Here is a 16,367-nt window from a genome sequence, read left to right as displayed (position 1 = left end):
ACCACAGCCGCCGCCGCTGCCCAGCGACCCGCGACCCAGCCCCGACTCCGCCGTTGCTGTGAGTTGGAGCCCGCCGCCGTTCACTTGCAGCCGCTCCCCCCGGCCGTTGGGCGAGCTCGACCTCTCCGGATCTGGGCGAGATCGAGCTCGCCCAGCCCAGCGCGAGGTCGGCCTCACTAGGTACCGGCAACGCTCGGCCCTTGACGGCCGGTTGCCGGCCCTGGCCGAGGTCGGCAACCGACCAAAGAAAAATGAAAGAAAAATGAAGAAGAAAAAAGAAAAGAAAATGAAAAGTGTTTTTGAATTTTGTTAAACAATAAACAACTTCTTTTTTATTTATTTATTTCTGTTCCAGATGTGTTTAAGGAACAAAAAATAATTTTAACAAAAACGCAAATAAACGCGTTTGTTCATTTTTTTGTCCAAGAACAAAAAAACAAAAAAAAATGTTTAGAAACACAAGAAAAGAACAAAAACAAACGCAGCCGAAGTTGCAGAGAAGGAAAGCTTCGGGCGCTGAGGGTGGCTGAAGGAAGAAGAAGGTGGAGGGGACCAGGACAAAATAGGGAAAAGACAAAAAGAGAAAAAGAAAGAACAAATAGAAAATTTAAAAAAATAATAAAAATGAATTAGAGAGATTTCGTTTTGTAATCCGACTGGGTTAGATCCGGGTTTGGTCGGGTCATCGAGTTGGATCGGGTAAATCCACTCTGAATCCATTCCCTGGGTATAATAGTAATAGACCAATTAAAAAAATTAAAAAATTCGGAAAAATATTTTTAAAAATGATTAAAAATTCAGAAAAAAAAAAAAAATCTTAGGAAATAATTAAAATATAGGAAATTCGAAAATAAATGAAAAATCATAAATTTGAGAAAATCATAAAAAATTATTATTATTAAAAATAGAAAAAAATCATTTTTTAAAATAAATTAGAATTTTCCAATAAATAAAAAATAATGACTATTAGTTAGTGCCAAAACTCGTCCATATGTGTAGTCATATTTTTTTGACGTGGGACAAGGCATCTCTTTGTTTGTTTTATAAACAAACAACCAACAATTCACCTAAAAAAAGAAAAAAAAAAGTGAAAAAGGATAAAATAAGCCAAAAAATGGTGAGAGTGGCTAAATTTCTTAAGTCCGCGTTGCGGGCAAAAATTCCAAACACGGCCAACCCATTTTTGTGATTTTTTTTTCTAATAAGCTTTGTTTTATTAGCAACCTTAATTTAAAATTAAAGTTTATGACGCTAATAGAATAAAATAAGCCAAACTCATGGTAAAGTACACCACTTCTCTGCTCTCTCGGACTATTCGGTATTTGGCTCTTTCTCCGCTTCTCTACTCTTTCTCGGTCTACTCAATATACCGTACGTATGTCCCTACCGTATGCGTGTCCCTACTCTTGAACACCTCTTTTTCTCGATGGGGAAATTTGAGGTATGCTATACGGTATGCATGTCCCTACTGTAAGCTTTTTTAAAGTATGCCTCAAGAAGTTTAAAATCCCATGTTAATTTCGAGTTGAATGTAACATCTTGGCAGGTTGGTGTTGAATATTTCCTCTCTCAGATTTAGAATATCTTTGTACATAATAGAACTAGTTTTCTTTTCTTATGCTTTTACACGCTTGATGTTGCTTCTATGTCTGTTCCCGAAGTTGCTATAGTTTAAAGGTTTCATAGCAGGTGAATAGGTTGGGGAAGAAAACATCTAATGATGGGAACATGACCATGGTTTGCTTTTTATTAGAATGAGACAATAATAAAATTGCGTATATAATTAATTTGATATAGTTGTTCTTCAAATATGCAGACCCGAAAATGTATGTAGAACCTACCGATGCAAAACATGTAGGTTATTGGAGATGATTTATTAAAAAACAGAATGAGATGCGAACTTTTTGCATTTAACATTTTTTAATACGAATTCCACATGGAAGTTCTGAAATGTCAGTGTGCGTTTAGTGGGTTCAGTATTACCGGCAGAGCGTTGATCCACAGGCTGAAATTGTTGACTCCAACATTGTCGCCTACATGGGCTCTGGCGACAACGTCGATCAAAATCCCACCAGCCCCGCCAGTAATAACGACAGCAGCAGCAGCAAGAGTCAATCAAAGCCAATCAGAAGAAGATCAAGAGCATCAAAGCAGAATCCCACAGCCATCCTTAATGCCAACACCACCAAGAGCGACAAATATGCAATTTCCTTCTCTGTTAATTTCATATCTTCCAGTCAAATCAAGTTTTCGACATACCAACCTCATACTTTCCTATATTTAAATAGCATGCATAAGCACATTTTAGGACCATCACTACCCATTACATAAATCCACACGGAGACTCTGGAAATTTATTAGCAGAACTTGCTCACGAAAAGTAAAAGTCATCATCAAGACTCGGTCCACACGACTACACTGCTGGTGGAGAAGACGCAATGGAAGTCTCCCTGAGGCGCTTGAAGTAGGCAAGCAGGACCTCACGCTCCGGAAGGTTGCTTCCGATCACATCATGATCTCTGAAATTCTGCGCCCATCTGTGCAGGCGAGGATATTCGCTAGCTTCCAATAATTTCACGCCGGCCACTTCTTCCAGGACTTGAAGCCACCAAGCTAGCCATCCAAAGACCAAATCTTGCAAGCCAATTTTGTCCCCAGCAAAGAAGTTGTCCTCCTCTCTAAGAGCATGTTCTTCAATGGTTTTCAGGACTGTCTTGGCCTCTTTTGTTGTCTCCTCCAGTTGCTCCCCTGTGCTTTGAAAGAATTTGACGAAAATTGGGATCTTCGTCACCCAGAATGTTCATTGTTAGAGAGTGGAAGGAGGATTTAACCATGCTTATAGCTTTCTTTAATTATATTCTGTAGCTATTTAGGGTCATCTTGTTCTGAATAAAATTCTGTTTTCACTTCAAGCTAAAGTCGAGATCAAGGCTATTGTGACATGAACCGAACCTAGTTCTCAGAATAGAAATCTTGACTGAAACATATCGAAACCGATATTTCTAGGTGAAATTTCTGTGACCTAAATGTTTGAAGATAATTCCTATCGAAACCAGAAAACCAACAAATCTCCACGTGATACTTTTGTGCAATAGCTAAACGAAACTGTTACAGGCAACCAATGCGCCTCAAAATTTTCAATAAATCTATCACGGAAAACAATTCCATTTTGATGTTCGCAACACACCTTGTCATCATTGAATTTGATCCAGAACCGGGCCACGGCCTTCTCATAAGGATCACGAGGAAGCAGAGGGTTTTGTGGCCAACTCTCTTCGATGTACTCCAGTATTACAGCGGACTCTGCAACGGGTCTCCCTCCATGGATGAGCACAGGGGTCTTCTTGTGAACTGGGTTGCACCGCAACAATTCATCGCTCTTGTTGCCGAGATCTTCCTCCACATACTCGTATTCCACTCCCTTGAGCTTGAGAGCCCATATAACTCTGTGACTGAAGGGACTAGGCCAAAATCCAAGCAACTTGACTCCCTCCATGAACCCCAACTTATTAGAACAATGTCCTTCTTCTTCCGAGTCCTGATTTGTGATGGGTTGGATTGTGATGGGTTGGATTCTTATTGATCTCTTTGAGAGTTTTTGGGTGACAAAGTCAAACTTGGTTTTTTATTCTTGAAGCCTGACACCTTGGTAATCACGCATCTTGGTGATCACGCATTCATTAATCTAGACCCTTCTTGTTCAATCTTTGACTTCAGAGACAATTTGCAGAGAGTTGGTACATGGAAAGTTAAGTTCATTTGTTGAATTAGACCACCAATGGCAATGGAATTGAATTATCTGATATTAATTTCACCAGGGTCACCTAATATATATATATATAAAGACTTTTATAAGAAAATCACAAGTGAAATGCAAGAAAAAAGGACCATCTCTCTACTCTATTGCTCAAGAATAAGGCCAACACTTAATTCCATATAATTCAATGAGACATATTCGGAATAATTAATCAAGACGCTGAGTTTGACTTCATTGTAAATTGACTTTTGTCTTGTTGAGACTTTTGACCTATTAATGCATTTCTTTAGTGAAAAAGAGGCAAAGATTGGCGTTGTTCTCCCGATGATGGAAATTAAGCTTCTCTCTCTTACTCTAATAAGAAATCACACTATGAATGATGCCCAAAATTAGAAGGCAATTCTATGTATACCAAATTGAAATTTCAAAGTTTAGTAGCATCCTTCTTCGATAATGATCATTACCGTAATATGGCAATTGCTCTTATAACAAAAAAAAAAGTGTATATATAAATTAATATTTGGTAATGGATATTCGATAAGGTCCCTGCCATCACATAAAAAAATACTAATATTTTAACCATAAAATTAAAACTAATTATGCTTCTTCTCTTTTTGCGACCACTTTTCTATTTTCACATTTTATGAACAGAAACCTCCGTCTTGGCATGCCAAATGTTCCGTCTCTCTCGCTTGCTCCTTCCCGCTCCGTCATCGCATCCCGACGCTTCGCTTAGAGTTTCGATTTCGCCGATCATTTGATCCTTCTTCAATCGGATCACTATGTTGTCGAGGTCGACAATAAAGATCGTCCCTCCGAAAACAAACGCCAGAAGTCGACTGCGTGTGCAGGCTCCCGCCGGAGCTGGCTTTCACTCATCTTGGAGCTCCGGCGCCCGTTCGGCCCAGGTAATGAACCCTTGATCGGGTCAAGGTATAGCTCTTCCCGGCCGAAGTTCGATTCGTGGATGCGAATGGCTTCGCCTGTTCAAAGTTTGTGAATTGGTTTGATTCTCCAACTTAGGGCTCTTTGCAGCGTTTTCTTCAGTAATGTCGGTTTCGGATTAGTTATCAGTAGAGAGTTGGTGCGTTTCTCGCATTACTGTCGGGATGTTTCCTTGCAGAGCAGCGTAATGAGGAGCGATCGCGGAATTTGTTTGTGTTAGTGCTTTTTGATTTGTGGGAGATATTGGTTCTTTGCTTGTCTTTTTCCTGTGGGGCTTCCATGTTGGACGCAAAATTGCGTAACCACAAGATCTCCATAACTAGAACAAGAACATGCATAATTGAGTAGAAAGATTAACGCACATGTTTTGGGATCCGTTGTTCTTGAAGCGGAAGCGGAAACATTCCACGCGCAAGTCCTTCTCCTCTATTGCCCTCCGTATCACTGGCTCAATGAGACGCCCCTCACGTTTAGCGTTAGATAAACGCCCCTTAGGTGAGGATACATGTGAGAATTAGGGTTAGAGGAGAGACTTGAGCAATATTTATAGAGTTTTCAGCTAGTCCCTCTCATTATGGGCCAAGCTCAACTCGGCTCACACTAGCTAGCCCATATTAGACTAATTAAGAAACCTTCTATCTCATTTTAGACCAACCCTGTTTTACGGTAACCGTAAAAACAGTAAATTACAATATCAATTAATTTAGTCAACATTAAGAAAACTCTTACATTCTCCCACTTGGACTATATTAATTGAAATCGTACTGTATGTGCACACATTTGGTCCAGAGATAATTCTTAATAGTCAATCCTATCCCATAAAGTCTTAAACACCGAACCATGGCAGTAACTGCATGTATACACACAGAGCCTTCCATGGTCACGAGTGCTCTCAACTTTATTGATATGGATTCAATATGGTAGTGTGTCAAATGAATAACATCTCTCATAAAGAGATCCCATTTGTCAGTCACCATTCTCTTACTTTAGGTGTCACAAAAAATTGTGCCACTAGAGAATGCTTTATGGTTCCAATGTACCCACATATGTCTTGTCCTTATGGTTAACCTTTCTTTATGTATCACAAGACATATGCACAAGGTTAATAACCGGATGCCTGGATGCCCCTAGCCTTCACTCAAGGTTTATACAATCCCTTGAGACTTTATCAATATGTATTTAGCATGATAACAACACATTCAAAATTATTTTATTGAATGCAAAAGTTGATACATATCAAACCGTTACTAAATGTAACGAACCACAGATGTGAACTTTATCAGAGTAAAGCCAAAATAGCTCCCACTAAACAACAGCATCTAATGATGCTCCTAGGCCCATGCTAACGATATATCACTCAAATACACACGGGCATAGGCCTTTAGTTAGTGGATCTGCAATCACATCATCTGTGAAATATATATTATATTAAAACGTCACCTTTCTGTACCGTTTGCCTTTGGTAAAAAATTTTGACCACCAATTTAGACCCCTTGAAACCTCTGTAGTAAATAAATAATATTACAAATTTATTATCTCAATACAACTGTATGGGTCTATCCATAAAGTTAAAACGATTAACTTCTTCATGAGGTTTTGGAGCCTAAAAGAATGTTACTAACACTGTTTACATTATATTTTTAAGTGCACTGACACAAGGTACACCATTTAATTAGATTTTCTCAATATCTAAATAAGGACAATGTGATAGATTCAGTCCATCACCCTTAACAACAGGAGCAATTCCTGACTTGCAATGATGTATATTGAATATTTTCCAATATACAATCAACAAATGTCCTCCGAGAAAATCTAATATAATATGGCAAAAACAATCCTTACAGACCTCAGTACAAAGGATATAAGATGTATTAAGGTCACAACTTGTAAGCAAAATATCATGTACAAAGAGTATGAGAAAAAACAAATTTCCTCCCACTGACCTTGCAGTATATTGAATTACTTTGTTCCCAATTGAACAAAATAACAACACTATGAAATTTTAATAATATTTTCTGGAAACTTGCTTAAGACTATAAATAAGACTTTTCAGTCTATACACAAGTTTACTTGAAACATTTGTTGCAAAATTCTCCAATTGCACAATATAGATTTTGTATCTATTTGGCGTAACTTTATATTAAAATAAATTATTAATGCCACGTTCACTCTAAAAGAATATTTAAAGAAATAATTATTTCTTCACTATAAACAATCCACCCCTCTTTTGTACGCCAATTTGCAACTAATAAACTTGTGATCTTTAGACAAGTCAGTAAGTTTCCAAACATGTTTCATAGATTGTATATCGCCTTTTATGGCATCTAATCACATACTTCATTGAGGATAAGAAACAACATTTATTTATGTCGATAAATCAACCATGTAGTGGATATTGTGGTCATGCTCTCAGGAATAGACTATATAGTCTAATGGAATAACTGATCGTCTTTCCCTAACAAATCTCCTGAGTAAAGCTATAATCACTTCATTCTATACTTGAGAGGTTTGAAAAAATTTCATCATAAATTATATCAAGAATAATACATTGAACCTCATCAAGTTTAGTCTATGGTACAGGAGATTCCACAATTGTCTGTATCACAATTATCTATTTAGGCAAAGACAAAGACACAGTGATTTTCCATCGTACTATTATCCTTAATAGTTTGAGAGTAGCTATCCTCGTCAAACTGTAGAAACTTTACAGTATGTGATACCATAATTCTTGTATTTTCTTTAAGGTCTTAAAATCAATACCCCTTTAACAATCTAGATAAGATACAAAAATAATTCCGAGTGGATCTGAATTCCAACACACTTAATATTGAATTAGATAACCTTACTTTTGTATGACACTTCTAAATTTCATATGATTCAAGTAATTTATGTCCAATCTATAACTCAAAAGAAGTTTATGAAACAACTTGAGACACATTTTGTATGTGAAAAAGTTGCTTTCATAATATCAGCCTACAAAAAACCAGATAAATTAGTCTTACTAATCATACTCATCACCATGTTCAATATGGTGCTTCATGCCTTTTAGCCAAATTTTCTTGTCAGGATTTTCAAGCATTAAATTACCATCCCAGAATTTATCAAGTATTTGACAAATGACCCTTTAAGCAATTCGGTATGGTCATACTTGCCAAAATACTTACTGCTATTATTAGGCTTGACAACTTCAAGACTAATTTTTAATCAGTTTATTCTTTATCATGGCCATTTTCCTTAAATATAAAAATTTTGGAAATATTTTTTTAATCATATACGAGATGTATATGTCATTAGTACTTAAACACAATCTTTGCAGATATATCCTAATTTCAATATCAGACAAGACATAATTTCAAGCAACTAAGGCTTCCATCATCTTATAGCAGTGCAATCCGTAGACAAACCTCTTTTCAAGTGTTCCAGAATGGAACGCTTCATGGACAATAAGCAAATTCAATTGCTCTTTTCTCAAGCAATAAATCATATGTCCACAACTTAAAATTTGAAGCAGTAAAAATCTCAATAATAATGAAGTTATTAATTACAGAAAATGTGACTGAAAACCAAGCAATGTATATAATTAGCATCATGTGAGTACTGTGTAACTTGACATACAAGTACACATCCAGAGAATTACACGCATAATCATATAATCACTTTTGGGCAGAATACATGACATGCAGTTGTACACTCCCCACATGATAGCGGTTATGAGAATATATTCCAATTTTTTTTGTGAATTCATCACCTTTGGGCATATGAATCACTAGAATCAGTCACTCCTCCACCACACTATCATGTATCCCTCAATGAACTAATACACAATCACCTCCTTTGGGAGTATGACTACACATTAGATCAGGAGACATCTCAATCATCATACGAGACCGAAATTTCTCAAACCCAATCAAGCGTGCCACTTTGGCGGTCACTACTCAATTGAATTATTGAAATTCTCTCATACCAGGGATATAAACTTTACTCCTCACATACACCATATACATGTGATTTTAACTTTAGTGATAGGGGTAGCATATCACTAAAATCACATATCATGCTAATTACATTGCTTTATTCATTAATAAAAATTAATCATACATATATATAAATATATATATATATACTGAAAGACAGATTCTAATGAGATCATTGATCACGGTAACATAAGAAACTTCTAATAATAGAGAATAAAACATCTCTTATGCACCCCGATTACATATTACCAAAACAACATAAAAAGAATGCTGATCTAAAATATCTCTTACAAATTAACATCAATAGTAATACAGGGTACACCAAGTCAACAAGCTTGATAAATAATCAACTATTGCTCATGAGTTTCATACGGAAAAACATGACTCTAAGACCAACAACTAATTTATTAGCCAATTTTAAGTAACAAATTATCATTGTAATCAATCGGTGGCCTATTAATTGAGTCAAACCAAAGAACCAAGTATCTAAAATTTAATAGTAGATACTATTGCTCTGCGTAAATGTTGTCATACTCCTTAACCATAAAAACATTCAACTTGATAGACATTAACAAGTGACCAGATGAGTTCATGTACAATATGTAGTAACTTAATTAACATGCATTACCCACATACGGCAGATATGTTAATTAGTGCAACTAGTTTGGTCACGAGTTCTTAAGACGTCTATCATTCAAAGATTACCAGCGTGTCAAGGAGTATGCTTGAGCAACAAAAGTTTCATAACCTTTATTGTTTCTCATAAGCTCAATACATAGCTCAATTACTATTCAATAATGATTGTATCTCATTAAGCCAGCTTCAAGTTCACAACAAAGTTTGATTTTTATTGATGAATCACACCTTTATAATGATTATGTGATAATATACCTATAACACAACACTTGTATTTCCAAAATCATAGAAAAATACAAGGAAAAATACGCAAAAAATCATTTAAAATACACGTATTTAGGGTTTCATATGCAATTTCATATCAATAAAAACATCAAACATATAAAATAAATATACCATGAGATAGGAAATCACCATACAAGTCCAACATCGCCAGCCACGCGCTGAATGGAGGCCCCACGCGCTCACACGCGCCGCCTGAGTGCGTGGCGTGTGGAGCTCACATGCGGCGCGCGTTCGACGCCCAGGCGGCGCAGGGCCATGCGTGGGGGCGCGTGCGTCATCCCCCGGCTACGCGCCGCCGACCCTCTTGCTCATCTCGTCTCCCCCAATCCAAATTTGTGATTTATTTTAATTTTTATTGAACAAAGAGTCTCAAAAATCACAAATTAGGGCAAGATCTGTACTAATTAGGGTTAATCCATACAAATTAGGGCAAAATCAATTGCATTCAAATTCTAAGGTTATGGAGGCTCTAATACCATATGTTGGACGCAAAATTGCGTAACCCCAAGATCTCCATAACTAGAACAAGACCATGCATAATTGAGTAGAAAGATTAATGCACATGTTTTGGGATCCATTGTTCTTGAAGCGAAAGCGGAAACACAATGTTCCACGCGCAAGTCCTTCTCCTCTATTGCCCTCCGTATCACTGGCTCAATGAGGCGGCCCCCTCACGTTTAGCGTTAGGTAAACGCCCCTTAGGTGAGGATACATGTGAGAATTAGGGTTAGAGGAGAGACTTGAGCAATATTTATAGAGTTTCCAGCTAGTCTCTCTCATTACGGGCCAGGCTCAACTCGACCCATACTAGCCAGCCCATATTAGACTAATTAAGAAACCTTCTATCTCACTTTAGACCAACCATGATTTACGGTAACCGTAAAAAAAATAAATTACAATATTAATTAATTTAGTCCACATTAGGAAAACTCTTACATTCCATTGATCTGTTATGGAGTTCCATGCGCGAGATTAGGAATAGAATTTTGTTCTGTTATTGTATTTGCATAGGTTTGCAATTAGCGGCGGGTGTCGGTTCTCATCCATGAATCTAGCATCCTTCTTCTAAATGTACATCTATGGCGCATGCATACTTGAGCCACAACGACAGAAGAACGAGACTTCTTGTTATGAGAATGAGCTAAGAAGGGTATTTTGATTTCTTAATTTTGTTAAGAAATTGGGAGCAGAAAGAGAGTTAAGCTTGCTGATCATTGAAGAGTGTCGGTGCTTTATAGGGGTCACTGGTCCTCGCCTAGCTAGGCCAAGGGCCATCGTTGGTTTGGGGGTCACGCCAAGGAATAAATTTAAAATAAAAATAAAAAGTAAAAAAAATTACCCTTTTATTCTAAGAAAAATTTCTAAAATAAGGTCATGTTTTTTTTCATTTTCTTGTTTTTTCCTTCCTTGTTCTTCCTCCTCTAGCCGGTCGTTGGGGTCTCGGCAATTGATTAGAGACGGGGGCCAATTAGAGGTGGACCTTGCTAGCCTCAAGCAAATCTCGCTATGTTTGGGCAAGGTTCAACCTTACCCGATCTTGGCGAGGTCCACCTCACCGGCCCTTGTCTGTGATAGTCAGCAATCGGCTAGAGGAGAAAGAAGAAGGGAGGAAAAAAAGAAAAGAAAAATCAAATAAAATTATTAGAAAAATTTAAAAAAAACGCCACGTTCACAAAAAAATTGAGGTTATATTAAATGCTTTTTCTTTTTCTATTTCAAGGATAGAAATTTTATGTTTGTACCAAATATGCTCTTTTGCTAAAAAAATTGTCTACCGAGTAGAAATGAACAATATATTTATTAACATAAATATTACCAAACACACATTTAAAAAACAAAAGGCTTTTCTTGATAGTACGTTAGTGCATGAAACTGAAATTCTTGCGAGGACATGAAACTTCCAAGTCGGAGACTAGGAACAAAATGGTTTTCAAGACTTTCTTGGCTTCTTTGTTGCCTCCTCCCGTTGCTTCCCTGTGGCGTGAAAAACTTTGAAGAAAATCAGGGACTTTGTCACCCCAGCCAGGACATCTTAGGTAGCGCATGCAAACGCTTCTGTTCGGGGAAGAGTTTTTTTTTTCAGAAATGGTTCTTTTCTATTTCTGCCTGGGAACAATTTATGAGTAAAAGAACCCGTTTGATAACGACACAAAATTTCTACTCTTGGAATAGAAAAAGAATAGAAATGCGTTTGATAACGCAACAATTTCTTTTTGTATTTATTCATTTTTAATCTTGCCGACGGATTGCCACCGCCTCCCGCCGCCGGTCGTTGTCGCTGGCCCGCCAGCCGCCGCCGCGCCGCACGACCGTCGGCCGCCAACCGTCACCGTCGAGCGCCGCCCGGAAGCCCATCGGCCGCCCGACGACCGCCGGCTGCCGGCGGCCGGCGGTCGTGCGGCAGCCAGCGACGGCGACCGGCGACGGAGGCGGCGGCAGCGGGCGGCAGCGGCCGGAGGCCGGAGACGGCGGCTGCGGCGGCGGCGACGGCGGCGGCGGCGGCTGGCGACCGGCGGCGGCGGCGGTGGGTGGTGGCTCCGGGCGGTTGACGGTGGTCGTGGCAAGAAAAGGAAATAAAAGAAAATTAAAAAAGAAAATCAGCTTATTTCTAGAAATTGTTCCAGGAACAAGAAGCAACTTTTTTTGCTTCTTGTTTGTTCCCAAACCATTCCCGGGCTAAGTTTTCCGGGAACAAAAAAACAATGTGGCGTTAGCAAACAGGTTTCTGTTCTTTTTTTGTTCCGGGGAACAAAAGAACAGAAACCATGAGAAACAGAAACGTTTGCATGCACACCCTTATTAACTTTGATGATCTCAGACATGTGATAATACTGGTTTAATTGTTAAACTAGTGAAGCTAACATTCCTAAAGAGGTACAATTGAAGTCCTAAAACTTATTAAGAAAATGTAATTAAGTCCTAAAACTTATAAAAAGTGTACTCAAATCCTAAAATTTGTCAATTTGATTTAATTGAGTCATAAAGTTAACACCGTCGAACTTACTCGCAGAAAATACTAACTTGGCACCGACATAGCATTTTAAATGATTTTTTTTTAAATTTTCCATATGGCTTTTTAAAATCATATTTTATTCAATTTTTAAAATTAGATTTAAAAACTAAAGAAGAAAAACTAAAAATTAATTTTTTAAAAACTGTTAAAAAAAATAGAAAATGGCAACTTTGCCGCCATCGCCGCCCATCGCCGAGGGGCCGGTAATGGAGGTGGCCAGTGCCTACCCCTCCAGCGATGGGCGGCAGCGGCGGTGGTGGAGGAGCTTCCATTTTCTGTGCTTTGTTTTTTTCTAACATTTTAAAAAATAAAATTTAGCTTTTCTTTTTTAGTTTTTAAATCTAATTTTGAATAAAAAATAATTAAAAAAGCCATGTGGAAAATGAAAAATTATTTAAAATGCTATGTTCGCGCCACGTTAGCATTTTCCATTAGTAAGTTTGATGATGTTAACTTTAGGACTCAATTGAACTAATTTGACAAGTTTTATAACGTAATTACACTTTTTACAAGTTTTAGATTTCAATCGCATTTTCTTAATAAGTTTTAGGACTTCTATTGCACTTATCCCCTAACTAAATTAGCGGCAAGTGATCACATAAATGCAGCATTCCTGCTCGTCCACCACGTGATAAGACATCGTAAGCATAACTTACCAATCCACAAAGGGGGAAAATGTACAAATAGCTCTATCACACTCGGTACAATTAACTTTGCATTCTTATGCCGTTTCTCTGTTCGAGCTAACCAGGATCCTAGTTACTATCAAACGGAAGTTTTCCACTTCAAGAAAGTTCAGATCCCCGATTCCATGAAGGTGAAACTGTGAGAGCTTGTACAGACGGGATCCTATAAAACTCCAGAGCAGTACATCAGACATTGCATGAACCATGAAGTACATGTACATTATCAACGATCACTTCACGGCATCACCTCTGAAATCCCTTTGTAGGTGACAAACAGTTCGACCCGAATGCATGTTCTCGAAGCCCTGCGGTACCCTGGAGGTGTCATTTCATAGTATGACATTTGATTTTACACAGAGATACTCAGTTTCAGACCGTTGTGGTCATGCTGTTGCGTGATTTATGTGCAGAGATGAGTCGAGTCCTAACCTCATTCTAGAACGCACTAGCTATAACCGAAACGAGTCAAATGAATAGTCTTGGTGTCCCGGCCTTCTGCTAGTACCAACATATTTGCTACATTGGGATTACCTGTCAAAGTCGAAGCAGAAAAATCTGCTCTTCCGTGCAAAGGTTTTTGAAGGAAGACAGCACTTGCTCCAAAATAAATGATTGACGCATAAAGTTTATGCGTTGACGCAAATTATCTAGCAACTAATCCAAACTGCAAGATAGTATTTCGACAGGATTAGAGAATAGTGATAAGTAGTCAAATTAAAACTACTTCGAGAAATTTCAGGTATGGCCTTAGGTAAACTAGTGACAGGGAGGACACTTCATCAACTTAGAATGATAACTGGGCAACCCCTCCGCGTACGTCATAAAATTCATTATTTTCACATGATTTTTTCCCTTTATCAGGTAGCACCCATCCTGCTTCATCGAGCCCATCCATCCATTATGAGGCCCTGATGCAATTTGTATTATCAAACCTGAACACAAATGTACTTCTTTCGCTGATTTTGTTTAAGTACATGAGTTTCTGAATAGTTGTGCTGTGGAGCGTCCGTATATGTATTATCGGTTGCTTACTCTGCTATCTCTTGAACACATGGCCTTTTGTCTTCTTAAATAGCAGAAAGATTTTCATGACAGCTTAGACATGCGCAAAACTGAGATTCTCGAATCTCACAAGGACATGGAGACTTCCGTATTCGAGACTAAGAGCATACTGGCACATCTTTTCTAATTTGCGACGACTGCAGTCCAAGATGGACAGTGCATAGAGAAGAAGATATTGACTTTACTTCTTGATCGTTCTACAGTACGGAAACGATGAAGCTGTACCGGGATAAAACTCGAGCCTGTACTGCAAGCAGAGCCTTGAGTTTGAGGTCATTAAGGAGTTTTCTTGCTCACGTGGACCTGAGAGTTCTAGTTGCATAGCTTTTTATAGGGAGAGCGTCAAGGATTAGTGAACAAGAAGGATTAGACGCAGATCGTAATGGAAAAACGCATCATACCTGAATAATGAATCTCATCAATAGCGACAAATATGCAATTTCCTTCTCTGTTAATTTCATATCTTCCAGTCAATCAAGTTTTCGACATACCAACCTCATACTTTCCTACATTTAAATAGCATGCATAAGCACATTTTAGGACCATCACTACTCATTACATAAATTCACACGGAGACTCTGGAAATTTATTAGCAGAACTTGCTCACGAAAAGTAAAAGTCATCATCAAGACTCGGTCCACACGACTACACTGCTGATGGAGAAGACGCAATGAAGGTCTCCCTGAGGCGCTTGAAGTGGGCAAGCATGGCCTCACGCTCCGGAAGGTTGCTTCCGATCACATCATGCGCTCTGAAATTCTGCGCCCATCTGTGCAGGCGAGGATATTCGCTAGCTTCCAATAATTTCACGCCGGCCACTTCTTCCAGGACTTGAAGCCACCAAGCTAGCCATCCAAAGACCAAATCTTGCAAGCCAATTTTGTCCCCAGCAAAGAAGTTGTCCTCCTCTCTTAGAGCATGTTCTTCAATGGTGTTCAGGATTTTCTTGGCTTCTTTTTTTGCCTCCTCCTGTTGCTCTCCTGTGCTTTGAAAGAATTTGAAGAAAATTGGGGACTTCGTCACCCAGAATGTTCATCGTTAGATAGTGGAAGGAGGATTTAACCATGCTTATAGCTTTCTTTAATTATCTTATGTAGCTCTTTAGGTTCATCTTGTTCTGAATAAAATTCTGTTTTCACTTCAAGCTAAAGTCGAGATCAAGGCTATTGAGACACGAACCAAACCTAGTTCTCAGAATAGAAATCTTGACTGAAACATATCGAAACTGATATTTCTAGGTGAAATTTCTGTGACCTAAATGTTTGAAGATAATTCCTATCTAAACCAGAAAACCAACAAATCTCCACGTGATACTTTTGTGCAATAGCTAAACAAAACTGTTACAGGCAACCAATGCGCCTCAAATTTTTCAATAAATCTATCACGGAAACCAATTCCATTTCGAAGTTCGCAACACACCTTGTCCTCATTGAATTTGATCCAGAACCGGGCCACGGCCTTCTGATAAGGATCCTGAGGAAGCAGAGGGTTTTGTGGCCAACTCTCTTCGATGTACTCCAGTATTACAGCGGACTCTGCAACGGGTCTCCCTCTATGGATAAGCACAGGGATCTTCTTGTGAACTGGGTTGAACCGCAACAATTCATCGCTCTTGTTGCCGAGATCTTCCTCCACATACTCGTATTCCACTCCCTTGAGCTTGAGAGCCCATATAACTCTGTGACTGAAGGGACTAGGACAAGCTCCGAGCAACTTGACTCCCTCCATTCCACACTTATTAGAACAATGTCCTTCTTCTTCCGAGTCCTGATCTGTGATGGGTTGGATTGTGATGGGTTGGATTCATATAGAGCTCTTTGAGAGTTTTTGGGGTGACAAAGTCAAACTTGGTTTTTGTTATTGAGTCAAACTTTGTTTCTTGTTCTTGAAGTCTAAGACCTTGGTGATCACGCATTCATCAATCTTGACCCTTCTTGTTCAATCTTTGTCGTCAGAGACAATTTGCAGAGAGTTGGTGCATGGAAAGTTCGGTTCATTTGTTGAATTAG

At 38.5% G+C, this 16,367-nt stretch overlaps 2 protein-coding genes across 2 annotated transcripts; both read right to left on the bottom strand.

Annotated features, from left to right (window-relative positions):
- Window positions 1-2,189: 2,189 nt before the first annotated feature.
- On the bottom strand, window positions 2,190-3,597 carry LOC108953811 (probable glutathione S-transferase). The gene is made up of 2 exons (XM_010053534.3): window positions 3,188-3,597; window positions 2,190-2,782 (listed from the first exon to the last, which is right to left on the bottom strand). The coding sequence occupies exons 1-2, from the start codon at window positions 3,494-3,496 to the stop codon at window positions 2,414-2,416; spliced, it is 678 nt and encodes a 225-aa protein (XP_010051836.1). The 5' UTR covers window positions 3,497-3,597; the 3' UTR covers window positions 2,190-2,413.
- Window positions 3,598-14,771: 11,174 nt separating this feature from the next.
- Window positions 14,772-16,164, bottom strand: LOC104440614 (glutathione transferase GST 23). Its single transcript, XM_010053535.3, has 2 exons — window positions 15,778-16,164; window positions 14,772-15,372 (listed from the first exon to the last, which is right to left on the bottom strand). The coding sequence occupies exons 1-2, from the start codon at window positions 16,084-16,086 to the stop codon at window positions 15,004-15,006; spliced, it is 678 nt and encodes a 225-aa protein (XP_010051837.1). The 5' UTR covers window positions 16,087-16,164; the 3' UTR covers window positions 14,772-15,003.
- Window positions 16,165-16,367: the final 203 nt, after the last annotated feature.

This window comes from Eucalyptus grandis, chromosome 4 (assembly GCF_016545825.1).
Source record: "Eucalyptus grandis isolate ANBG69807.140 chromosome 4, ASM1654582v1, whole genome shotgun sequence".
Classification (NCBI taxonomy): domain Eukaryota; kingdom Viridiplantae; phylum Streptophyta; class Magnoliopsida; order Myrtales; family Myrtaceae; genus Eucalyptus; species Eucalyptus grandis.
The sequence above is the reverse complement of the archived record's forward strand: the minus strand, read 5'-3'. Positions and strand labels throughout refer to the sequence as shown.